This window comes from Rana temporaria, chromosome 1 (assembly GCF_905171775.1).
Source record: "Rana temporaria chromosome 1, aRanTem1.1, whole genome shotgun sequence".
In the NCBI taxonomy this organism is placed as follows: Eukaryota; Metazoa; Chordata; class Amphibia; order Anura; family Ranidae; genus Rana; species Rana temporaria.
The window spans coordinates 84,504,167-84,520,950 of record NC_053489.1 but is presented as its reverse complement, the minus strand read 5'-3'; the positions used below and the strand labels follow the sequence as shown (position 1 = coordinate 84,520,950).

Below are 16,784 nucleotides of genomic sequence, written 5' to 3'. Positions count from 1 at the left end.
ACATATACTGTGACATACTGACGCAGAGCATGATCCCCTCCCTTCAGAGACTGGGCCATAGGGCAGTATTCCAACATAATAATGACCCAAAACACACCTCCAAGACGATCACTGCCTTGCTAAAGAAGCTGAGGGTAAAGGTGATGGACTGGCCAAGCATGTCTCCAGACCCAAACCCTATTGAGCATCTGTGGGCATCCTCAAAACGGAAGGTAGAGGAACGCAAGGTCTCTAACATCCATGATGTCGTCACGATGACTCCAGTGGCAACCTGTGAAGCTCTGGTGAACTTAATGCCCAAGAGGGTTAAGGCAGTGCTGGAAAATAATGGTGGCCGCACAAAATATTGAAATTTTGGGCCCAATTTGGACATTTTCACTTAGGGGTGTACTCACTTTTGTTGCCAGAGGTTTAGACATTAATGGCTGTGTGTTGAGTTATTTTGAGGGGACAGCAAATTTACACTGTTATACAAGCTGTACACTCACTACTTTACATTGTAGCAAAGTGCCATTTCTTCAGTGTTATCACATGAAAAGATATAATAAAATATTTACAAAAATATGAGGGGTGTACTCACTTTTGTGACATACTGTATACCGATACCGATGCTGAGCATTTGCACGAGTACTTTTGCAGCTTTGTTCCTAATGCAGCCATGTCCCTAATGCAGCCTTGTGTCCCCTAATAGAAAGCCAAGCCCCCCCCCCCCCCGCCGCTGCCGACATCTAGTTGATTTGCGCTGGGGGAACACAACAGCTTTCATTTGAATAGCTGTGTGTTCCCCGCCGCGCCTCTCATGTATAGACACTCCCCCTTGCCCAGAAACTTTGAAAGACAGATCACCCGTCTCAGGATTGGACGGGTGATCTGTCTATCAAAGTGCCCGGGCAAGGGGGAGTGTCTATACATGAGAGGCGCGGCGGGGAACACACAGCTATTCAAATGAAAGCTGTTGTGTTCCCCCAGCGCAAATTAACTAGATGTCGGCGGCGGCGGTGGGGGGTGACTTGGCTTTCTATTAGGGGACACAAGGCTGCATTAGGGACAAAGCTGCATTATGCACATGGCTGCATTTAGGGACAAGGCTGCATTTAGGGACAAGGCTGAATCTAGGGACAAGGCTGAATCTAGGGACAAGGCTGAATCTAGGGACACATGGCTGCATTAAAAAAAAAAGTATCGGTAATCGGTATCGGCGAGTACATGAAAAAAAAGTATCAGTACTTGTACTAGGTCCTAAAAAAGTGGTATCGGGACAATTCTAATTATATATATACACACACACACACACACACACACACACACATATACATATACACACATACACTACATATTTTATAGCAATAAAATAAATAAATATATATATATATATATATATATATATATATATATATATATATATATATATATATATATATATATAATGTAAATCTTAGCAATCTGTGTTAATAATAAAAAATAAAAAATAAAATCTTTGTGCACTTTAATTTACATTTACTAGCAACGTGTGAATCATTTCCCATATACTCTACTTCCTTTAGAGCACTACACAATCCTTGTGCTTTACAGCTCCTTCTCCCAATGCCGGTCTATAGGTTGGCTGACTCACTGAAAACAATGCACTCCCTTGTGTAGCTTACCTCACCCCCTTGCAAAGCTGGTAGGGTAAATGAGACTGCCAAATACACAGCTACCTTAACACAAATATGGGAAGAACATATGTATGTTCCTGGCACTAATCAGAATAGATGAAGTTACTCTGATGAATGGCAAAGCATATTCCACATTTCAAAACAAAATTCAGTTAAATGTGACCAACTACTTATAATGAATTTAAAGAGTAACTCCACTTTTGTTGAGAAAAAAAAACAAACTTCATTTCAGAATCCTTCTAAAGATATATTGGTTTGTTTGTCTGTGTCCATGTGCTTAGTGAATCTGTATGGCAGTGGTTTTAGAATTGTCAGCTTCTGCAATGAGGGAAAATTGGCTGGGCCTGCATCCCTTTTAGATGAGATTTCCCTTTGGGAGTATCTCACCAAAAATGTTTTTTTTTTTTCTACAGGGGATGCCGAAAATCAGATTTGGATGTTACGGCAGACTTCTGGGAAAATCAGTGAGCCAATCATTCAAAACAGGAAATTATGTACCTGGGGGACGTTCTGTATACAGAACACCGCCAGGTTGCCATATTGCATTTTACATAAAATTACAGAGCTGCAGATTGAAACGGAAAGGTCATTTTGAATAACATGAACATGAAATAGGAGTTACCCTTTAAAGAGTCCTCGTTGTCAGACGAGTCATATCAACATCATGGTTCTATGTTTTTTGCTTTACCTGTAAAATCCACTTTTGTAGAAAAACCCAAAAGCTCTGAGGACACTACTAGGCACCTCCGTCATGTGATCTCAGCAGCTACAGCACACTCAATACTCACGTTATATTCTATAGTATTACCTTACACTCCTCCACTGGATGCTACATAACAGGGTATGTGGTAGGAAGAAGTAGGGAAGAGCTGGGCCAGCATAGGCAGTAATTAGACACTCCCAGAATAGTAACATGCATAGATCTTGAATTTTGCTGCATTCCTTGGTATCTTTGTTAATAAAGACACCAAGGAGTGCAGCAACATTCCAGATTTGTGCCTGTTACTGGATCGAGCTGTGCATCACCCTGGGTTCCAGTTCACAACATGAGAGTCAATCACTCACCTAGAGCGGCATTACTTTGGCTTTACACTCCCAGAAGAGGAGAGAGCCATAATAATGAAGACCAGGTTGGGATGTTCTAGGGAATAGGCACCTTTCTGGAGTGTGCCAATTCCCTAGCAAATTCAGAAAAACAAAATGGGTTTTATCTGCATTATAAAAATAAATGAATAAATAAATTCCCTTTAGTAAGTCCATCTGAGTCGTATGTGACTGAACCAAACCATTTCCATTTCTAAATAGAAACACATACTCCAGAAAGCAAACCCGGAAATATTGGCATGGCACAGAAACTCAAAAAGCACGGATTGTGCAAAGAGCCCGGTTTCCAGTGTGTGGCTTTAAATGCCACCAAAATGTTTTTGTAAATCCAAAATGACTAATGGAGCTGTGTAGACAAAAGCGGGAGAAGCAAGGCCCACATTCTGATAACCCATGAATGAGAATACAGGCTGGGGGGTGTTCTGACCAATACGAAGCACCACTCACCATGAACTTGATTGATTTCAGAGTTCTGTGACAGAATTTCATCTGCTAGTTTCTGAGCGGTCGGCAAGACCTCCGTGTGGTGAACTGTAATCAAATACTGTACAAATTTCTGCAGCTGGTCTCTGTTCATTTGAAACAGGGTCTCTGAAATAGGAAGATGCAGCTTGACCTGATCGGGCTTGCGGATGCGGTATAAAGAAAGTGCCACCACATGGGCGCAGTAGAAGATGTCCTTGTTTCCACAGCTGCAGGTAACTGAGGTAATCTTGCAACGGTCAAAGCTGATGGCTACATTGCAAACGGATTCCGGATCAGACTGTGTCGCAGGTTCTGTCACTGTGCCGCTTAAGTGAAAACCTAGAAGAAAGGGAGGGAAAAAAACAGTTATTAAAATTATGGATACAACATTTATTTATAAAGTCAAACAATGGCAAAAAAGGAAATCACTATAAAACATTGTCTGGAATGTTATGTAACAGGAGAATTTGGTCGGTGTGGAACGAAGATATCAACCACTGAACATGCTCCGGTGTGGAACGGAGAGGTCAACCACTGAACATGCTCCGGTGAGGAACGGAGAGGTCAACCACTGAACATGCTCCGGTGTGGAACGAAGATGTCAACCACTGAACATGCTCCGGTGAGGAATGGAGAGGTCAACCACTGAACATGCTCCGATGTGGAATGGAGAGGTCAACCACTGAACATGCTCCGGTGAGGAATGGAGAGGTCAACCACTGAACATGCTCCGTTGTGGAACGGAGATGTCAACCACTGAACATGCTCCGGTGTGGAACGGAGATGTCAACCCCTGAACATGCTCCAGTGAGGAATGGAGATGTCAACCACTGGACATGCTCCGGTGTGGAACTGAGATGTCAACCCCTGAACATGCTACGGTGTGGAATGGAGATATAAACCCCTGAACATGCTCTGGTGTGGAACAGAGATGTCAACCCCTGAACATGCTCCGGTGTGGAACAGAGATGTCAACCCCTGAACATGCTCCGGTGTGGAACAGAGATGTCAACCCCTGAACATGCTCCGGTGTGGAACGGAGATATAAACTCCTGAACATGCTCCGGTGTGGAACGGAGATATAAACTCCTGAACATGCTCCGGTGTGGAACGGAGATATAAACTCCTGAACATGCTCCGGTGTGGAATGGAGATATAAACCCCTGAACATGCTCCGGTGTGGAACGGAGATGTCAACCCCTGAATATGCTCCGGTGTGGAACAGAGATGTCAACCCCTGAACATGCTCCAGTGTGGAACTGAGATGTCAACCACTGAACGTGCTCGTGTGGAACAGAGATGTCAACCACTCTTTGAACCTTATTTATCATACCTATAGATTTATTTTTTATTTCAGGTACTTATATAGAACCATCAATTTACACAGCGCTTTACATATATACTGTACGTTCACATCAGTCCCTGCTGTCAAGGAGCTTACTAAGGTCCCTAACTCACATTCAGAAATCACATACTAGGGCCAGTTTAGACAGGAGCCAATGACCCTACCAGTATGTCTTTGGGGTGTGGGAGGATTTGTTGTTAAAAAAAAAAAAAAAACTGACTCCTAACTTTTTTTAAACTGGCTCCTAGATTCAAAGCAACATTTGTCAACCTCTATGGAGATGAAAATCGCATTGCACCGAACCCTTTTTAAAAATGCATTACGACCAAACTGCATATATGTAAACAGCCGACATATAAAGTCATGTTATTTCACTTGTCATGCGATTCCACGCGTTCTGGAGCGCATATGAATTCACGTCAGTGTGAACCAGGGCTTAGTGGCGGTAATTAGAAGAACCTCAATGTGGCGCACCTATCACAAAGCTTTTCCAAAACCTGAATAATTCCTCCTTTATCCAGTCATCTATATAGCACTTTTTTTTTCATACAAAACTGACTGCTGTGATATTTGCAGAAAAGCAGTGATTATCCAGAAAACCCATCTCGTACAAAGAAAAAAAATAAAAAATTGTACGCGTATCTCTTATTTGTATCAAACACAATAGAAATGAAGACTACAAGACTAGATGAATCCCAGGAAAAAAGGCAAATAAATCTGAATACAAATTCTCCAGCGAAATCCTTACAATACATTTCCCTGGGGCAAACACCCTAAAACTGGCTATAAAGGGTAATCTATATGTCCTCTATATTTGTGCAATCAGTAATTGGTACTGTTGGGATTACACAAAGCTAGTTTAAGCTTTATTATCACAATACAGTGTGCTTCCTATTATGTTCATTTCTGTAAAGGAAAGGGATCCGCCCTGTTTCTTTATTACCATTACCGACCCACTCCATTTCCCAAGGTGTAAATCACCGGCATGCTTGAGATAACAGAATTAAGGAGGAAGAAGTGGACGGGAAATGTGCAAAGGGGATCTTTAAGAGAAAAGCAAAGAGAAGCTACTATTATTACAAATAGCTGTGAACCACCAGAGCGTGCAAGAAAATCTAGAGCAACCGGTACAGACAAATGTAAAAACTGATCTCCGGCATGCCCCTATCCTCCACACCAGCCTCTGACCACTGGCGCTACAAATAAAAATAATTCCATCTAAAATGCTCTTTTTATTCACCTAAAGCTGAGGTCATGTGAAGCTCCGGTCTCTATTCCTCCTGCCATTTTACATGAGGCACAATGTCCTTCAAATGTCTACATCACCAAAAGTGTTCCTATTGGCTGTCTAGCAGTGGGGTTCTCTCGGGATCCTTAAAAAGTCATCTGCACCAGTGATGTAACTGCAAAAGGACTGTCAGGGATCAGCCAGGATGGGAACATCTACAGTGCCAGAGACATCACTGGCGAGGGGTCTGGATGGCAAACTTAAAGTGGAGGTAAACCCTCCTATCGTTTTCAGCCAAGGAAGCTGCCATCTTGGCTTTTGTTTAATCTTCAACTACCATAATGCTGCACGTGTGATCAATTATAACACTAGCCATTGGATGTTTGACCATTTGGTAGGGAGCACAAGCAAATGTGACGGTTACATTCCTGGCATGTCCTATATTTTGAAACTGTCAAATCGATAGGTTTACTTCCGCTTTAAGTGGTTGTAAAGGCTAAAGTTTTTTTACATTCATGCATTCTATGCATAAAGGTAAAAAAAATGTGAGCATGAGCCTACCTAAAAAAATAATAAACCCACCTTACCTGAGCCTGATCCAGAGATTTGCACGAGAGCCTTCGGCTCTCCCAGGTCTCTCCCTCCTTACTGGCTGAGACAGCAGTGGTGGCCATTGGCTCCCGCTGCTGTCAATCACAGCCAGTGAGACAATGAGGAGAGAGCAGGGGCAGGGCAGACATGTGTGAATGGACACAGAGAAGTGGCTTGGGAGCCCCCATAGCAAGGTTGCCTGTTATGGGGGCACTAGGCAGGGGAGAGGGGCCAGCGGGGGGCTGAGAGGAGGAGGATCAGGGCTGCTCTGTGAAAAAACACTGCACAGAGCAGGTATGACATGTTTGTTATTTTTAAACCAAAACAATAAAATCTACCTATATATAAGTATATGTATAAAATCTGAGTATGTTTCTTCAAACTTACAGGATGGGTTATAGCAAGTTGCAAGAGAATTGAGCTTAAAGTATAACTAAAGGAAAAACTTTTTAGTTTTGGATAAAAGTAGAGAGGGATTAGATCACCTATTAGGTTTCTTATTGCGGTCTATGCCCCCGGGAGATTTCCCCTCCTATATTTTTCCTGTTTACCATGATCATTGAAAGTAAAAGAAAATCCCAAATTTTGGGCTGTCCCCAGAAAGGTAAAAAAAGAGAATGTTCCAATAGTGACACTAGTTCTTGTGACCTGGCGGTCCCCGGGAAATTTCCTTAATTTGCAGGGATTTCCTGTCACTTCCTGTTTTGCTATGGGACAGGAAGTAAAGGGAAATCGCCCACAAGGGGACACAGATGGGGGAAAAAAATCTGGCGGGGGTTATTACCCTTTCTTACTCTATCCAAAAAAAAAGAGGGCCAGATTTGATGAAGTGAACATGCGTGAGGGCGGGTCTTTTTGCCTGACATTCTTTAAATCATTAAAATTTGTGCCAAGTATGTTCCTCCGAGCACTTAATACACTGCCCAACAAGAATTCTCTTGCCTTTGTGGCTGTGTGCGAGTAAAGAGATGAGCTTGGGTGTGTTATTTGTTACTGTATTTAATGGCGTATAACACACATCTTCACTTTAAGAGGGAAGTTTCAGGAAAAATACATTTTAAATAAAAGGTCTGTGAAGCAAAATAAGGGTCAGTGCCCATCTGCAGCACCCACAACTGCCGGGAAGGCAGCACCCACCACTGCCAGGAATGCAGCCTGATTGATGCCCTTTCATCTGCAGCCTTGGAGTGGACAAGGTGGGGGTGGGGCAAGCGCCAAAAGATTACATACAAGAGAAACTCACGTTTTCTCTGCGGCCTTTTTAATAGAAAGTCTTGCCTCCTTTAATGGACAGAACAGCTGTCCAAAGGCAGCGCCGGAGACGGGACTTATTCGTGTAAACAGAAAATACTTGTGTGTACAACACTCTTCCTGCCTTCCCCCTGTCCCCTCCAAGACAGCCAGCATATATATCTTTTGTGACCCCGGCGCTGGGAGATCGTTAAGGGCCACAAAAGATATACAGGCGGGCCATTCAATACCGATACGCGGGCCGCAACTTAGGACATGCCTGGCATAGACTGTACCCCTTTCTGTACAGGCAGAGAAGATGGGGGGAAGTGGTTCACAAGTCCAAACTGCCCGATGCTAAGGGGGAAGGCCAATAGAAGACCAAGTTAAGCAAGTTAAACTCAAAACATTAAAGACACAGACGAGACAAATCTTTATGGATTACTACATCAACAATTTATAGATTGTAGTATTCTTGAATATTAGTGCAACTTGTAAAATTATAACAAAATGGGCAAAGGGGGCACTGGGAGGAGTTTAGGTGCACAGTAGATTATTCCAGTTGACAAAAGAAGGAAAGCCTGTTCTCTAAAGAAAATTCTCCTGTAAGATTTATCAGAAGTGTCACGTTCTATTCCTGCCTTTAATTATCAGTATTTAAAAAGGAACAATGTGAGAAGGCTCAATCCCCCCAAAGGAGAAGTCACTTCAAAGTGAAAGAAGCTAGGAGGTACTCCTTTAGGAACGCCATGTGGCAGGAATACTCAGATGGAGGCAGTCGAGGGGATCGGAAGAACATGAGAGATTACTGGTGAAACCATAGAGATCTTCAGAGTTCCCCCTCAAAGGGTCTCAGTTGTCAGTCGAAGGTTTCATCTTGCAACACTCACATAAAATCAGGATTACACGCCAAGGCTGGGGCTCTCTTGAAATGCAATCTATTTTTGCTGCTGTAACGGGAGTGCAGATTATTTCTGGTTTTCCTTCCTCAAAGCAACCCATTTTTTCTATATTTGAATGGAAGTAGCCAGGCATTTAAAAAAATAAATAAATGTACGTATACAAAAAAGATTTGGCTATCAAACAGTACAAGACTCTATAAACATCCTGACAATCTGCGAAACCTGCATGACGGGGTTCAAACTCTAATGCCACGTACAGACGGTCGTTTTTTGTGATGAAAAAAAAAACGACGTTTTAAATCATGAAATAAAACAAAGTTTTTGAAACATCATTTTCAAAGACGAAGTTGCCTACACACCATCGTTTTTTCACAATGCTCTAGCACAGGGTTTCTCAACTCCAGTCCTCAAGGCGCCCCAACAGGTCATGTTTTCAGGCTTTCCATTATTTTGCACAGGTGATTTGATCAGTTTCACTGTCTTGTAATTACCACAGCTGTTTCATCTGAGGGAAATCCTGAAAACATGACCTGTTGGGGCGCCTTGAGGACTGGAGTTGAGAAACACTGCTCTAGCAAAGCGAGGTTACGTTTCACCACGTTTTTCCATTGAAGCTCGCTTCATAACTAGCTTCTGGGCATGCGCGGGTGTAAAACCGTCGTTTTAAACGTCGTTTTTTGCTACACACGGTCAATTTCTGTGAAGTAAAAAACAACGTTTTGAAAAACGACACATAAAATTGAAGCATGCTTCAATTTTTTTTTGTCGTTTTTCACAAGACATAAAACAACGTTTTCCCCCACACACGGTCATTAAAAGTGACGTTTTTAAAAACGTTGTTTTTTTTTCATCACATAAAGTGATGGTGTGTACGCGGCATTAGGCCTTGTACACACGAGGAGACATGTCCGATGAAAGCGGTCCACGGACCGTTTTCATCGGACATGTCTGCTGGGAGCTTCTGGTCTGATGTGTGTACACACCATCAGACCAAAATCCCCGCGGACAGAGAACGCGGTGACGTAGAAGACACCGACGTTCTCTAACACGGAAGTTCAATGCTTCCACGCATGCGTCGAATCAATTTGCCGCATGCGCGGGATTTCGGGCCGCTGGTTATACGTCATAACCAGCGGACATGTCCGATGAGTCGTACTAACCATCGGACATGTCCGACGGACAGGTTTCCAGCGGACAAGTTTCTAAGCATGCTAAGAAACTTTTGTCCGCTGGAAACCTGTCCGCTAGGCCAGGAAACCTGTCAGCTAGGCCGTACACACGGTCGGACATGTCCGCGGAAACTGGTCCGCGGACCAGTTTCAGCGGACATGTTCGGTCGTGTGTACGGGGCCTCATGGATAAGATATTGGACTTTATCAATCCTTTTCGGTATTTCTCTTCCAAATCATACGCTGTATTCAGTCCGATCATTGGTTATAGTAAAATAGTCACATAAATTTCACAAAATCAAGACCATCTTAAATTTTTAAGCACACCTACCCCATTATATAAGGACAGACTTTTTCAGGCTGCCCAATTCAGAAAACAGTCCACATCAATCCTGTACATGAGTTTTCATTAGCACAGCCCCTAACAAGGTGATTATTTCCCTATAAAGCACCCATTGTCATTAAAGCTCTCCCATTATTAGACAGGCCTCTCTGCACAGTACATGGGCATACAGACCACACAAACACATTCCTTTCTAATACTTTAATGGACTAACTGGCTTTGCCAATTAAACTATGCTAAACTACAGGCTTTGCTGCTCTCATTAGTTTGCAAATTGGCTACAAGTTGACTGTTCCGCCTGTAAATTAGTAAGCACCTACCCGTTTTCCCCTGGATATCAGCCTGAACGAGACAGTGGGGGGAAGACAAGAAGAATTTGCCAAGAATTAGAAGAGGCATCTATAACACGACCTGACAGAAATAACCCAAGTCTTGGCGTCTGAAGCATTCTAAACATGGAATTCAGTACTCGAGCTTCCATGCAACAGGAAATCCAAACTGGATATAAAACGTCTCACTGTATACTTATGTCTAACTTAAGCCGGCCATAGATGGACTCAATCTCGTCCGGTTCATCGATCGATGTGGGTACAACCATGCAGCAGGTTTGATTTTTAGCATTCGATAATTGGCAGCAGCCCCCACCAGGAAAACACAAATGGCTCTACGGGAGGGATGCAAGGGATTTTCTTTCCTGCAACCCGTGCAATCACATTTCCTGCCTTACATTAAAGTGTACATGAAAAACTTACAAAAAAAATAAAAATATGGAGGATTACTAGAGATGCACCAACCATAATCAGCCAAAAATGTGCTTTCTGCATTTTGTCGATAGAGAAAAAAGGTGCAGATAATGGCGCCAAAGACGCACGTGATTTTACTGTGCTTATGGTGTGTTTTTTTATAGGCCTTGCGACTCAAAAACTGCATTCAAAATGTAACACGGGTGCGTTATGATGCATTTTTGCTTTTTTTTCAATGTATTTTTAACCACAACGGAAGTGCAACGGACCAGTGTGAAGACATACATAGAATTTAACAGGATTCATTTTCATTGAGCTTTTCCTGCACTAAAGGTGCCGATAATGGCCGACAATAAATTCAAATTCATTATGTTAATTAAAAAGTCAAATATATATACCGTATATACGCCAAGTTTTTCAGCACATTTTTTTGTGCTGAAAATGCCCCCTCTCAGCTTATATTAGTCACCTTTTTGCGCCTGATCTCCGAGACTTTGGGGAGCCGGTACCGGCCGGCCGTAGGTTCCCTAGACTCCAAACTTGACACATATAGCCCCAATCTTCCTCTACAAGTGTGCAAAGTTTTTTGTACAGGGGACCTACAGCCGGGGAGCACCGATTTTTCAAAGCCGGACACCCTTTCCATAAACTCCAATGTTAAATGGTAATTTCTGCGGTAACTTTGGGGACCTGGTACCGGCCGTAGGTTTCTTGGACCTGGAACTTGGCACACATGTAGCCCCTCTTCTCCTCTATAAGTGTGCAAAGTTTGTTGTCTGGGAGACCTACGGCTGGGGAGCACCAATTTTTCAAAGCCGGGCACCCCTTGCATAGACTCCCATGTTAAACGTCAGTCTAGTCATGGGCACAGTGAGGCATGCAGATGGAGACCCTAGGCTTATACTCGAGTCAATACCCTTTCCCATTTTTTTGTGGTAAAATTAGGTGCCTCGGCTTATATTCAGGTCGGCTTATACGCAAGTATATATATATATATATATATATATATATATATATATATATATATATATATATATATATATATATATATATATATATATATATATATATATTTTTTTTTTTTTTTTTCTTTAGGATGGCACATTTCCCACTTAACCTAAACAAGCTATTATTATATTATTATTATACAGGATTTATTTTGTGTTAACATCACCTTCATTTTGAAAAGCATCACTTCTCAAAATGATGGGAGACAGTACAGTTGCAAAAAAAAAAAAAATCAATACAAGGGGAATCAAGGAGCCCTGCTTGTTAGAGCTTACAATCAAAAAGTCACCATAGATTCTTCTTCAGAGGGAATGGTTGATTTTCTAGACAATTTGAATCTACCTCAATTGATTGAAGTTCATAGAGAAATAATGGAGTCTCCCATATCAGCTGAAGAAGTATTGTTAGTAATCAAAAACCTAAAATTAGATAAAGCCCCGGGTCCTGATGGGTTTTCAAGTGCTTATTATAAAACATATTCGAGCATTTTAACACCCTACATGGTTAAATTCTTCAACCACATGACCGGTGGAGTTCCCATAGACAGGCAACTTAATTTAGCTTATATTTCGGTTATCCCAAAGCCAGAAAAAGACCATAGCCTGGTGGAAAACTATAGACCTATATCCCTCATTAACAACGATCTTAAGATACTCACTAAGGTAATGGCCAATAGAATGTCCTCTTTCATTGGCCAGTATGTTAGTAAAGATCAAGTAGGCTTTATCGCTGGAAGGCAAGGTCCTGATCAGGTTAGGAGGGCTGTGGATCTGATCTCCATTTTGAACTCGGGTTGGACTGGTGATACTAATCAAAGGGGAATGCTTCTTTCTATTGATCTACAGAAAGCATTTGACTCAGTATCATGGCCATTCATGTTAGAAGTGATGAAACGTTGGGGGTTTGGCACGAAATTTCTTGGAATCTTATCTGCACTTTACTCTCATCCTAAAGCTAATATACGCTTTCAGGGTATCTTTTCGGAACCTATTGAGATTCATAGGGGAACTAGGCAGGGTTGTCCTCTGTCTCCCCTGGTGTTTGCAATAGTTATGGAATCCTTAGCTATAGCTATTCGTGGGAACACAAACATCAGGGGAGTTAGATGTGCCAAAATGGAGCATAAATGTGCCTTATTTGCAGATGACCTTTTACTGTTTTTGACCGCTCCAGATACATCCCTACCGGAATTATATTCTCTTTTAGACAAATTTTCTATAGTTTCAGGTCTAACTGTGAATATGGCCAAGTCTAGGGCCCTCAATGTTTCTCTCTCTGAATCCACGGTTTCTATACTAAAGGAAAATTATGGATTCAAATGGGACACCTCTTATATCAAATACCTAGGTATCTATTTGACTCCCAACATCCAAAACTTGTATTTGGCCAATTATCCACCTATGTATAGAAAACTTGAGAAAGATTTGAGAGATTGGGGGACTCAGAATATAGGTTGGATTGGTAGAATTAACTCGGTTAAGATGACTCTTCTCCCTAGGCTTTTGTATCTTTTTAGATCATTACCCATACCGATAATTAAAAGTCATCTAAAATCCTTTCAAGGAAAGATTATCAAGTTTATTTGGAACAATAAGGGTCCACGCCTTCCATCTCGCACTCTCTATAACTTGCCTGAACAGGGGGGTCTGGGAGTACCCAACCTATTATGGTACTATCAATCAGCAAGATTGGCACAGTTATCGGAAAATTTTCTTAAACATGAACGCCCTGACTGGTTAGATATAGAAGAGCAGGCGACCCCGAATCTAACGATAGAGGAGTTAATGTGGAGTCCTACCAAGAATAGGCCTTCTATTTTATCTCCGACTCTTTCTCAAACCTTTGTTTTATGGGATTCAATTAAAAACAATCCCTCTCTAATTTCTAAAGGCAGACCTTTATCGAGTATTTTTCTAGACCCACTCTTTGTTTCTAAAATTGAAGTAGATTCGTTCAAATGGTGGCATGATAAAGGGTTGTATCGTATAGGCCGTTTTTTTTCGCGCTCGGGTCCACTTCCTGAACAACACTTCATTGACAAGCTAGGTCTTCCTGTCTCAGAAAAATTAAGATTTTCTCAACTACATGACTATGCACAAAGCCTATGGGATAGTGGCTCGATATCTGGACTATTGACACCTTATGAAAGTAATTGTGATCAGGGTTTAATCAGGAAGGGGAATATTTCAATCATATATCAATCGCTTGCTAATAACTGCACCAAATTACCTCATATGCTGGCCTGGGAAAGGGAACTTAATAACAACTGGGATTTATCTGACTGGTGTAGTAATTATACTAGATCCATTAAAGGATATGTGAATATATCCCTTGTAGAGGCTAATGTAAAAATTTATACTAGGTGGTATTTAGTTCCCGTTAAACTGGCTTCCATGTATCCGTCAACTTCGCCCCTTTGCTTCAGAGGTTGTCAGGGATTGGGGTCTATGGTACATATATGGTGGGAATGTCCCAAAATACGTGGATACTGGAATAAGGTGTTCAACATAATAAGACGTGTCACAGGCTGTAATTTGCATCAATCCCCCACTATCGCTTTACTTCACGGGATGTTACCCCAAACCTCCAAGGTTACTAGAAAACTCATCCTATACATTCTGACAGGTGCCAGGATCACAATTGCAGCTGCGTGGAAAAAATCTACTGTCTCCATCCGGTATATGAAACAAAAGGTTACATGGATTATGGAACAAGAAAAGAGGGTCTGTTCCATGTTGGATATGTCTACTCTTTTCCATGAAATATGGGAACCGTGGATGAAATTTATGGGAATATCTTTTATCCCATAAAGGCTGTGGTGATATTTATATCATTAGGACGATGTTGTTCGTTGGCAGGCAGGCTGCCATCTCTTTTTCCTTTTACTTTCCCCTGATCCTTTTTTTTTTTTTTTCCTTCTTTCTTTTCTTCTCTTTTTTTCTCTTCTTTTCATTGATTGTTATTTGATTTGATAATTTTGTTTTTTACACGAGGATAACATCCTTGTTATTTCTCATTCTCAGAGTGTTATGTTTAGAAAAAAAAAAAAGATATATATAAACATTTGTATTAGCCTATGTTTGGGTTATCCAAAGATTCCACCAAATTTTTGGGGATGTTAGGTATGTTAAGGGTTTTGAAAATATATATTTACAGCTACTGGTGGGTATTGGTGATAATTATTGGAGGGAGGAAAGGGGGATTTAAAGGTTTGCTTAACCTCTTGGACACAGACTGTTCCCAGTGGGGGTGTCAGAGAGGTCTTTGTTATACAGAAATCCCGCCCTTTGTTCGTTCCATGAAATTAGACCCAGTACACACATGGGGTTTTTTTTTATTGTGTGACAACAATAAGTCTAAGGAATTATATAGTATATGGAAATATCCTTTTATTTATTTAATTATAAATTATTGGTTATACCTAGCTTTTCTTTTTAACTATTACAATCTGTTATACTCTCACCGTATGGTGATAGCATATGATATGGCTGTATATGATAGTCAGTTTCTATGACAAGACCATCTTCTATGTAAAGCAATGCATTGGATTTATTATTTACTGTGTATTACTAAATTGTATACTGCTGTTTTAGTACAAATGTATGTACTTTTATTGAAAATAAACATAAATTTGAATGAAAAAAAAAAAAAAAAGTCACCATAAAAGATTCCACCTGAAAAGATTTTTCTTCTTTTTTTTTTATATTCGTTCATATAGGAAGTATTTTTTTCTACCTCCATCCAAAAAAAATGCTATTGTTAGAGTTCATGCAATTTGCTTTAACGGCAGGCAGAAAACCGCCCCATTTTTAAAGGGCTTCCGTCATGCGCCATTTCAGAAAGTACAAAGACAATTGTCAATCAACAGGGAACAGAGAGCCATTATTTCCAAAGGTATAAAATAGAATGCCAACCAAAACTTCTTTTAGACAGGCTGGGAAAGGGTGCCAAGTCAATAGTGGAAGGGTTCGAAGTCAATAGTAGAACTGTCCCATCTGGGGGGGACACACGCTTGCTTCCCGGCCTGTAATAATGGGACAGACAAATGTGAAGAGAAATCTTTCCAAATGTGAAAAAAAAAAAAAAACTTTACAGAGTGCAGAATGGTTGGGACCGATGTCAGGGTCATATTGCTGAATGTGCTACCTATTTTCCGTTAGTATGGTCTTCAAGAAAATGTAGGGAAATCTCCAACATAAATTTATATTTTTATCTTTCATGGTCATTTAGAAAATGCATCTCATCTGGTTGCATTTTCTAAATGACCATAACAATTAAAGTATTTTTTTCTGTTGGAGGTGGGGTTAAGATTAGATCGGATCTTTACTCAAAAACATTCACATCTAAAAGGCAGTGGGGTTCATTTACTAAAGGTAAATCCACTTTCCACTACAAGTGCACTTGGAAGTAGATCTGAGGGGGGCATGCAAGGGAAATAAAAAACAGCATTTTTGCTTGTACATGATTGGATGATAAAATCAGCAGAGCTTCCCCTAGTGTCAGATCTACCCCTCAGATTGACAGCCACTGCTCCTCCAAGTGCACTTGTGGTGCAGAGTGGATTTGCCTTTAGTAAATCAACCCCAGTGTGTCTTTAAATGCCAACAACAAGCACCATCTGCAGTGTCGGGTGTATTATCAAAGCAAAATCTTCATCGCAAAGATGCACAGCAGTTTAGATCGGTTCCCAACCCAACAGAACATTAGGAGACTAAAACACTCACTTCCTACTTAACCAAATGAGTCTAAAATCACAGCCACCAAATCCGCCCTTTATTGGCGTTCTTTTTTCTGCAGCCCCGTGCCACTTGCAACACACCAAACACCTGCTTGTTTATGTAAATCTCTTATTTGAATAGGAACTAAACAGATGAGCAGTTCCTTATCGTTTTCGCCCTCTGCGAGTGTGGAAATGCTCCCCCATTAAAAAGCACATCTCTGCACATCCTGCTGTTTTTACTTGCAGCCGCGCTCCCTGCCTGCGCTCGCGCTGCCTCCCTC

General features: G+C 41.3%; 1 protein-coding gene across 2 annotated transcripts in view; it reads right to left on the bottom strand.

Moving 5' to 3' along the window:
- Nucleotides 1–16,784, bottom strand: part of ZSWIM6 (zinc finger SWIM-type containing 6) — a 192,395-nt gene that overhangs the window by 110,276 nt on the left and 65,335 nt on the right. For both annotated transcript variants that reach the window (XM_040339750.1, XM_040339744.1), the window contains exon 2: nt 3,207–3,563. In XM_040339750.1, coding sequence (XP_040195684.1) covers nt 3,207–3,563 — 357 coding nt within the window. The remainder of the gene's footprint in view (nt 1–3,206; nt 3,564–16,784) is intronic.